Source organism: Dendroctonus ponderosae, unplaced genomic scaffold (assembly GCF_020466585.1).
Source record: "Dendroctonus ponderosae isolate FM_Combo_2020 unplaced genomic scaffold, Dpon_F_20191213v2 Dpon_F_20191213_3, whole genome shotgun sequence".
NCBI classification, from domain to species: Eukaryota; Metazoa; Arthropoda; class Insecta; order Coleoptera; family Curculionidae; genus Dendroctonus; species Dendroctonus ponderosae.
This window is the reverse complement of record NW_026018508.1, coordinates 4,173,732-4,184,150: the sequence shown is the minus strand read 5'-3', so window position 1 is coordinate 4,184,150 and position 10,419 is coordinate 4,173,732. Positions and strand designations below refer to the sequence as shown.

Below are 10,419 nucleotides of genomic sequence, written 5' to 3'. Positions count from 1 at the left end.
GATTATAATCGAATATTTTAGAACCCTATTTCTACAAAAATCCACTCATTTATATGGAATATATTATACCAATAGGTTAAGTTAGGGGATTTTTCCTCGGTTTTTTCGTAACTCCCGTATAAATAGTGATAACATATAAATTCGAATAGTTCGAAATACAGAGAGTTAAATAATGCTAATTGACTAGTACATAGTAAGAAAATATATACGAATTAACTAAATAATTTAATTATATGGTTATATTTGAATAAGGTGCTCCATTACCTCATCTAAAATTATACTCACCTTAAAATGTTGGTCTCGGTAAGAACTTAACTCGATAGAAGAAAACCCTATGCTCACCATTATTACAGAATTTCAATTATTTCAAAAATGAATAAAATTATTTGGCGTTTAAAACTAAACGACTTGTTTACGCATCCAATTTTGTAAGGTTAATAGTTTATTTCGTCTTCTCTTAAGTACTGAATAACTTTTCAGTCCTTTCGAAAGACGAAGTCAATGAGCGTTTTGATGTATGTCAGAAACGTCACTAGCGGTTATGTGTAAACGAAAAATATTATTTGTTTAATATTTATGTTGGAAAGCACATTAAGATAAACAGAGTTTCGGATTAACCAGTTTCATTAAAAATGGGGAAATTCTCGACTTCGTTAGATCTTAGTTCTTACCGCGATCAACATTTCAAGGTATGTAATAATTGTCAGAAAGTTTGATATTACTATGTGCAAAGTTTTATTTTGTAGGGCACTCGAGCTGAACAAGACAAACTCCTACGAGTTTCATCCACTTTTTATGTGGGGAATTTATCGTTTTATACTACAGAAGAACAGATCTACGAGCTGTTTTCAAAGTGTGGTGACGTTAAGCGAATTATCATGGGGTTAGACAAATATAAAAAGACACCATGTGGATTTTGCTTTATCGAATATTACACAAGGGCTGACGCTGAAAACTGTTTAAGGTAATTTGCAGGTAGTACACATCTGTGTTGCTGTTGCTGCTAACTCCGTAAACGGAATTTTTTTGAGAACATCAGGAATAATGTATAGAGATCTTGATTAAATGTCTGTATCTGAACGAAGTTCCATTCGTTTCTAATTTACCAAACGTACTTATAAGCACATGGGTACTTCAGTTGAAAATGTTGCCCATTGCATCGAGTAAAACAAATCGTAATTAACTCTTGATGTTCCCATTTAATATAACAAAGCTAAGATAAATAATTGCAGCTGGTTTGTGACGAGCTTACCTGCTCAAGTCTCGATGAATATACTGTGTTTTCATTCTTTTTAGATATATTAATGGTACAAGACTAGATGATAGAATAGTAAGAACTGACTGGGATGCCGGGTTTATTGAAGGTCGTCAATATGGGCGAGGAAAAACTGGAGGGCAGGTACGTTAGCCAAACGAATAATTCCTTATTTTCATTGACAACTTGTTATAAGCACAATATTTAAATTCGTTACAAAGTTTACATTGACTTGTTTGGTCAATTAAAAACGGTACGGTGGCTATAATCATATGACATTAAACAAACATGTGTTAGGGTGTTCCATAAGTCTATTTATCCGCGTTAAATATAAGATATTTGTGGTAAAATTACGTCTACACTATTATTAAATTTAAAAATCGACGTAACGTTAACTTTTAATATCCACTGATCCACAAACCCTTGTTAAATCATAAACTGTTAATAATTAATAATGTATTGTTAATTGTCGAAAACCGTTTAAAATCCAGATGTTATATTCTTTATTCACATGAACTCCTGTATAGAGGCAATACACAATTTGCGTAATTCCTCTAGGGGAATTGGAGGATAAAAATAATTCTCACAAAAAACTTAGTGTCTCTCACTTACAAGGAACAAAATGCATTTGCCTTGTCTCATGGTATATGCCATATATCCATAAATATACTAAATTAAATTTAGAATAGCGAATCCATCATTTTTTATTATTTTTCAGGTGCGAGATGAATACAGAACTGATTACGATGCAGGTAGAGGCGGATATGGAAAATTAATTCAACAAAAAATTGGCTCTGAAGTGCCAAGCTTTCTCAGATAAAATATATCGATTAATGTTCTACTTTATTTGTATCTAATATTAAGCTTTACTTTATTCTATTCTCGAAATTGAAACATGCCTTGAAACAAGTTAAGAATGTGGCTAAAAAAGTAATAGCTGACCACAATTACTTTAATAGTTAATATACTTTTTGGGGTAAAAGAGTTCCCTGAGTCGTTTATTTCCTATTACCTGCTCATATACATTCTACCATTCTTCCTACTCAGCTCATACATCCCTCACACTGTCCAATAAATAAAAGAAACTAACATTCTTAGAGAATAACCAAATTTTAAATTCTTGTACTTAGCATGAGTAGCTTTTCACATAGTATACAGATCAATGGCATACATTTAAGAATATTTAGTTACCCTCTTAAATCTCTGTCTCACTAGAGCACATTTTAGATTATAACGATGTTTCGGCATCTAAACATAATCGTTAATAGTAAATAAAAAAATTCCTAAATGTGAATTTTGTCGTCTAAACCTAAATATTAAATTTGAAAGTTTTTGAGGTGAAATTGAACTTTCTTATTACGTCAAGAACTAGTTTATTACGTGAAAGTACATGCTTATATATCCACAAGATAGAAAAAGATAAGATGTAGACAAAAAAAAGTGACTAGGGAAATTTCATTAAATCCTGTTGGCAACGAAACTCTTAACCTTAGATTTTCTTCTTTCTCATGCTTCATTTGTGTCCTAATCGTATTTAGTAGGCACGTTGTGAATGTTTCATAAATTTGTTGAATTTGTAATAGTTCTTTCGCTTTAAACTAATTAATTTGAATAAATATGTCGTGGTTATTCGGCTATGGACGAAATAAAGACCAAGGACCCGATCTTTCTCAAATGGGGCTTGGTGTTCCGGCGGGTGCCGGTGGTGGTTCAGATGAGGGCTCTCCCAAAGAGCCCTCATTAACGAAGTCGGAGCGCAGGCAAATGGAGGCCTATCGATTTGACTCCAGCGCTTTGGAGCGGGCAGCACAGGCGGCAAGAGATCTGGAGAAGTCGAGTAAGAATAACTCTGTTGTGGTTATATAATAGTTAATATTTCATGAATAAAACCAATATCAAATACTACTTTATGGTGAACTTTGATCTTGTGGTAAATGGGTTAGCTGACCATATTTTTTTACTGATAAAAATTCAATTTAGATTTGCTTAGAAGGCGAGTTTTTCAAATTTAGACGAAGTATGACAATAGTTCTACTAGTGGGGCGCCTACATGGAGTTTGCCTTGGTGAAATGAAGAATATTTTGAAATTCAGAAGAAATTTAATTTTTCATAAAACAACTCAAACACCAAGGTCAATAGACAGGGTGCTCTACTAATGTCAGCAAGATACCACATTAAGAAAGTTATAACGTTTCGACAGAGGCCAAAAAAACATTACTTGTGTGTGTATTTTTGTTAATGTTATTATTACAACCTCGATGACGACTAAATTAACATTCTAAAGGTTATTATTTTTACTGTTTCTATATCAGAATATTTTTAATTCTAATACAAAGGTTTAATTAAATAAGTAAAAAATTCGTTTCGTGGGATTGTTTACTAAAAGTAATTCCCATAAACTTAGCAAAAACACATTGTTTTGTTAAATGAAAAACGTGAAATTGCAAATGACTCAAAAACCACCAAAAATATCGTAGTTTGCCATAAAGTTATGTGTATACTCTTCAACTCTAATACGTAAAACCACCTAATGTGATACCACTTACTTAATTTTTTAAACAAGATTTGATAAGCGGTCATTTTTTTTGAAACGAAATTGAATTTAATAAATTTAGATTAATGATTTATGAGAAACGATGCAATTAAAAATATTGGTTTTTTTAGATCAAGCGTGATTTCTAATCCATATACACACGTAGCACTTAAAAATTATAATTTACTAAAAACATGGGTTAGTTAATTAGTATAGAAGTACGGGTGAACTACTGTTATCCTATAATTTGTGACCATTTATACACAGCAAAAGACATAGATACTAAATTGATTCGAAATCTATCAGCTTTATAATCCTCATAAATGTGAAGACGTGGTGTAAAATAAAAAATGTATTAATATTTAAAAATACGATTTTAATCAGGCCACACTGCAAACATATCTATTATTCTATGTGTTTTTGTCTTATTTCTAAATTTAACTGAATTGTATCTCACGATAGTTTAAATATTTCAGAATTTCCGAAGGAAGCTCTTGAGCTATCCAAACTTCAAGAAACGACAAGGCAACTTGAGCAACAGGCAAAAATGAAGGAATATGAGGCTCATATTTCGCAGATGCAAATTGAGGCCAAGAGAGCCGAAGCAGAAGAGAAACGAAAATTGCTTCAGGAGGAGACTAGGCAGCACCAAGCTAGAGCTCAATATCAAGATCAATTAGCCAGGAAGCGATATGATGAGCAACTTGCACAACAACAACGTATGAACGATGAAAGTTTGAGAAAGTAATAATCCGGAAATATGTGCGTTTTGCTATAATTCTATATCTGTTTATTTATATCAGGCAAGAAGAATCTGTTGCTAAACAAGAGGCATTGCGCAGGGCAACACTCGAACATGAGATTGAGGTGAGACATAAAAGTGATATGAAAAGAATTGAAGCTGAGTTGAAGGCTAAAGCCAAAGTTGATAGAGAGAATCGCGACTTAAATCTCGAGCAGATCAGATTAAGGGCCCAAGAACATCGAGCTACTGTTTTGGAAAGCATTAAGTAAGTAACTGCACTTCGAGTTTGAGCAACAATTGAAAACTGTACTTTCATATAAATTATTTTTTGCAGAACGGCAGGTGGTGTCATTGGTACTGGTGCCCAAGCAATGTTAACAGATTGGGACAAAGTACTTACCGCTGCAGGCGGTCTTTCTTTGCTTGCGTTAGGTGTCTATTCAGCTAAAGGGGCCACGTCGGTTACAGCAAGATTCATTGAATCTAGAATTGGTATGTATCTAAAAAAAATGGATGGTAGTCTTACCCAAAATGCTGAAAAGTATTGAAAAGTGTGTCGTGTCACTCGGTGTATTAACAACTTTTTACCGGGATATCGCGCATACCCTTAAGGCTAGGTGCAAATTAAGTTTTTGATGCCAACTTGTCTCACGTCTAGCGCCGGAATCCGCATATTGCGACACAGTGCGTGCCAGTTTCAGTTAAATCACTTTTCACTCCATATGAATGAGAAATGTAAACATATTTATTTACGTTTCTTTAGTTCAGAGTCACATAGTCATGCTGAAGATAAAATGTTGCTTTATTCGTCAGGGGCGAAAAGATATAAATCACCAAATAATTTTAATTTATCAAAGAGAAATCGACCCATGAACCATCCAGGATAATAGCCGAATTTCGGGATAGTGTTTTTAACAATTACTTTCGACAGAGTACAGTCTAACGAATTACGTGAAACGATCAAACTATCTATTGAATCCGATGGGTGTAATGCCCAGAAGCCGATCGGCACTGAACAAAAATTATCCGTTTTCTTAAGGTATTCGTTTTCTTAACGCATTTATGAATTAACACGTTATTTTATATGTATTTTATTTTATTTTTATTAATTTGGATTTCATACAGTTAACATGTTATAGTCGTATCATACAACTTCTGATGTCCTCTGACTGTTCCAATTAACATCTCTTCCGACATTTGAAATAAATTACAAAATCAGTCGTAATGTTGTTAATATTCGCTCCTATTGAACATGTCAATACGTGCACGAAACGTGTCAAAAAGTGCCAATACGTGCACGAAAAACTGTCCGGAACGCAGTGTGACGCGACTCTCCGGAATTTTAGACCTTACGGAACGTGAACGAGACAACAATGCGCCTCTTGGGGTATTGCTGCGAATTTTGTTTTCAGTTTCCACCCAGGAATCCCTAATTTGCATGTTTTATGTGTACCGAAAAATAAACCGTCCACACTGCGCCATAATCCCATTTGATCTGCGGTTGAAGAAACGATCATGGATAGATAAATCGCGACTAATTTCCAAAACACCTACCGTGTACCACGACCATGTTGTTGTACATAACGAGCGGGCAACGTTTGCCTCGCATTTGATCTGAACGCGGCATAAGAGTAGGAAAAGAGCTGACGGAAGAAGTGACCATACAACGGGGAGTATCACAAGGCTGCATAATGTCCCCCTACTTTTTAATCTCTACTACGAGGAAATAATGAAGAAGGCTCTAGAGGACAGTGAGATTGGCATTCTTGTAAATGGTCAACGACTGAACAACATTAGGTATGGGGATGACACAATCATATTCGCAGACAGCTTGGAAAGCTTACAGATTGCGCGCACAGCAGACTTTAACATAAACAAGAAAAAAACACGATAATTAGTAAAACCCACATCTCCTTTAACCAACTCATAGTAAATCAACAACAAATAGAAAGGATAAGCAGCTATAAATAACTGGGCACAAATATAAATGGTCAATGGGGGACAAATATAAATGGTCAAAGGCCAGAGCATCCTTCATCAAAATTAAGAGTTTTAAAAATCGGGTCTACCAACAACAACGAAAATAAATCTACTACGCTGCTGTTTTTAATCTTGTTATATGGAGTCGAATTATGGACGTTGACTCGAAAGAGCAATGTGGTGCTACAGTAGAATGTTGTGTAAGGCATGGACAGACCGGATTACCAACGTCGAAGTATTACAAAGGCTCAACTATGGAAAGTGTGAATCCTTGGGTCTTATAACACGAAGCAAAGATCGGTATGGTCTGCTGCAGCTCATTCTTTAGGACAAAATATATGACCATAGAGAATCCGGACGGAGAAGAAACTCTTGGCTTCAACACCTCATGCAATGGTTTGCCTTAACCACAACTGAACTGTTCCGTGCAGCAGCCAATAAAGTTAGAATACCCGTGCTAGTCGCCAGCATCCGAACCGGATAAGCACTACGAGAAGAAGAAGCGGAATAAGATTGAATATCTGCATTCAAAAGCTACTTCACGCCAAGGAGTCATTTGATAACGCGCTGGTTTTTATTGCATTTTTCCGGGGCATTTCAACCTCTAATACCTTCGGAATTAAGCCAGGATCATAGTAGTTGAGCGGGACTAGGGCGTGCGATCCATAGATAATGTAGATTTTTATTATAGTTATTATGGTTTTGCTTGTCTGAGTTTTTTTATTCGAGAAGAAAGAGGCAATAAATCAAGTGAGAAATCTAGCTAGAACTAGTGTACGTGTTCAGGATGTTAAAATAAATAGTGCCTGGCAGGCTCTTCCGCGATAAACATTTTGTGTGCATCCACCAACAGGTCCAATATGCAGGGACATGGCAATTTTCAATTAGAGCAGGAATTTCCAAAATTACCCTCCGCTCACAATTCGAGTAATGTAGATATATTAACAGTTTAATGGTAAAGTAGCCAATTTTATCTCTTTCTAATTCGCGTATTTTGGCATACATCACTATCTATTTATTTCGTTTTAACTCGACAACGCCGTTGTGGTAATTATTTCCTTTAGTTATTTGATAGTGTATAAAAGTTCCGACTCCATGTTGAGAACGAACTGATATAATTCCATGAAAATGCCTTGTTTTTTACGGATGTGCACGATAGCGAAAGTTCGCGCGGTAAAAACGTATATTTTATTAATTATTTTTTAATTTATTGCAAACGAAATTTCATAGGACATTGTTATCCCATTTATAGAACAGCAAGACCTTATTTTTGTTATTAGTTCATTGTGAATCAAAACAAAGACAACCAACTCGTTAAATTTGATTCTGTTCTATTTAGGAAAGCCGACATTAGTAAAGGAAACATCAAGATTTTCTCTTCTTGAAGCTGCTAAACACCCCATTGAAACCCTAAAAAGGCTAAGAGAAAAAGAGGATGATGTACTTCAAGGTATTGTGTTAGCACCCAAAATGGAAGAAAGATTGAGGGACATTGCGATAGCGACCAAAAATACCAAACGCAACAGAGGAATGTATAGGAATATTCTTATGCACGGACCACCTGGAACTGGAAAAACTATGTTCACCAAAGTAAACAAGATACACATTGCGTTCACGTACGATTGTTAACTCTTCATCATTTTGTACACAGAAACTGGCAAAGCATTCGGGTATGGACTACGCTATTTTAACAGGAGGTGACATCGCGCCTATGCGTAAAGACGGAGTAACTGCAATCCATAAAGTGTTTGATTGGGCAAACACCTCCAGAAAGGGACTGTTACTGTTCATAGACGAATCTGATGCTTTTTTGCGTAAAAGATCATCAGAAAAGTTATCTGAAGATTTACGAGCTACTTTGAACGCTTTCCTGTATCGAACCGGTGAGTTGCTAATAAACGTCGTATTGAATATATTTTATACATAGATAAAATCACTCAGGAGGCATAAAATATTATGTGCCATTTAATTAGCAAACTATAACTTTGTATTCCTTTAGGTGAACAAAGCAACAAATTTATGCTAATATTAGCTTCCAACACACCGGAACAATTTGATTGGGCTGTAAATGATCGCCTCGACGAAATGGTTGAATTCTCGTTGCCGGGAATGGTAGAACGCGAAAGACTAATACGATTATACTTCCAAAAATTTGTTTTGCAGCCTGCCACCGAAGGAAAAAGGTAAATATTTGATTTAAAAAAGCAGATGCTACTGTTGCTAAGGAGATATTAGTTCTTAAAACTGTTGTAATTTAAAACTAACTTTCGTTTTTCGGTTGACTTTTTAGCAGATTGAAAGTAGACAAATTCGACTACAGCGCCCTGTGTACAAAAATGGCTGAAATAACCGACGGCATGTCGGGAAGAGAAATTGCTAAATTAGGTATTGCTTGGCAATCTGCAGCGTACGCTTCTGAAGATGGATTACTTACAGAAAAAATGGCACTGGATATAGTTAAAGATCATGTTAAACAACATCGACAAAAGGTTAATATCTAGCTTTTTTTTCGTGCATATTTTTATGGATTTTAATTTATAGGTTCAGTGGCAATCGGAGCAGGAAAAACGTGAATCATCACAGGGTTCATACGAATAACCGGGGCTCTTAACCCGATAGGCTAAAGCTAAAGTGGGATATGCAATAGCCGAAGGCCAAATTCATATGTAAAAAATAGATAAAGCTGCTTTGGCTAATGAATATCCTCGAAATAACTTCGCCAAATCTCAATCGACCTAAGGTAAAAGCCAGTTGAAAAATAAGAAATAGACTGAATGTAGAATTTAGATTAGCATTTATTGAATTCATTTAGAATTGTCAAAATGTTTTTAAGGAAGGGTAGTTGAACTTTATTAGCTCTTCTTGTAAGTACATTTAAGCATAGAACGACAATGGAAAGAGGTAAGTGATTCCAACTGAACTTAAATCAAGAATAACAAAAAAGGAAATTATTTGGAATTTATGGTGATTCGGATGTGCTACTTTTTTGACTATTTCTTTCCATTTAGTTGGTTCAAACCACTGTGCCGGTTCTCATGTGTTGAAAATGTTTCGAATGTATACATATTTAAATCGAGAATATATGATTCAACGGGTCTTTACCTATTGACTTACAAAAACAGAGTTGCATTTGTATGAATTTGTTTGAATGGCACTCTTTATTTGAGACTTAAGTTATTTTAAGTACCTTTTTGGTATGGTGATTCAATCCGATAGCTAAAATATGTAGAATAAAATTCCCACTAGCACTTTTAAACGAATTTAGATCAATCCGGTACTTGAATGGGTAATTGTTTTGAAATTGATAAAGCAAACATGATTTTCTGCTAGTTTTAGCTATAAAGTGGTTGTATATCAGTTTTACCCATATTTACAAAAAGGTAAGAATTGTGATATTCTGGACGTAGCTCAGGGAAATATTTAACTTTATATTCCGCTCGTCCATTTTTGTAATTTTTCTCAAGATTGTAAAGACACGGATAGGTTTTGAAATAAATAATTTTGAAACCGTACTTGGTTTCTTTTTCTTTGTGGTCCTGTTGTGTAATTCAATAGCGTAAGAAATACACGACACGTGGTACAGGGAAGTAGTTCTCAAATCCGAACAAAATAACAGTGCAAACTGCAAATTAGAAGTTATCGAGCAGACGACGATACTGAAATGGAAATGAAGCGTAAAATATAACTGATAACAAACTACTTGGTCTACAGAGAGAGAAACAATAATTACAAGATACATTTCATGAAAATGTTTTACAATAAATAATTCCAAAATTAAAATCAAGTCCTGGGTTCTTCAGTCATTTATTTATTGTTCATTTATCAATTTAAAAAAAAACGTTTCGGTGTTTTCCACCATCATCAGTTTTACTAAAATAACAGGTAGTCAAAAAAAAAAAAAAAAA

At 34.7% G+C, this 10,419-nt stretch overlaps 3 protein-coding genes across 4 annotated transcripts in view; 2 read left to right on the top strand and 1 right to left on the bottom strand.

The window, feature by feature from the left end:
• The window catches only part of LOC109540316 (nuclear cap-binding protein subunit 2), an 8,846-nt gene extending 8,368 nt beyond the window's left edge, over positions 1-478 (bottom strand). The window contains exon 1 of one of the 2 annotated variants that reach the window (XM_019908652.2): positions 286-478. In XM_019908652.2, the coding sequence (XP_019764211.2) occupies positions 286-345 (60 nt within the window). In that variant the 5' untranslated portion in view covers positions 346-478. The remainder of the gene's footprint in view (positions 1-285) is intronic. The other variant, XM_048664657.1, reaches the window with a different exon arrangement.
• Positions 479-498: 20 nt separating this feature from the next.
• On the top strand, positions 499-2,239 carry LOC109540318 (nuclear cap-binding protein subunit 2). The gene is made up of 4 exons (XM_019908653.2): positions 499-689; positions 747-964; positions 1,297-1,399; positions 1,974-2,239. The coding sequence occupies exons 1-4, from the start codon at positions 633-635 to the stop codon at positions 2,073-2,075; spliced, it is 480 nt and encodes a 159-aa protein (XP_019764212.1). The 5' UTR covers positions 499-632; the 3' UTR covers positions 2,076-2,239.
• A 505-nt stretch (positions 2,240-2,744) lies between these two features.
• LOC109540315 (ATPase family AAA domain-containing protein 3A homolog) lies at positions 2,745-10,026 on the top strand. The gene is made up of 9 exons (XM_019908651.2): positions 2,745-3,092; positions 4,266-4,533; positions 4,593-4,799; positions 4,869-5,026; positions 7,854-8,104; positions 8,166-8,397; positions 8,514-8,697; positions 8,805-9,003; positions 9,056-10,026. Exons 1-9 carry the CDS (start codon positions 2,873-2,875, stop codon positions 9,110-9,112), a joined length of 1,776 nt encoding a protein of 591 aa, XP_019764210.1. The 5' UTR covers positions 2,745-2,872; the 3' UTR covers positions 9,113-10,026.
• The last annotated feature ends 393 nt before the right edge of the window (positions 10,027-10,419 follow it).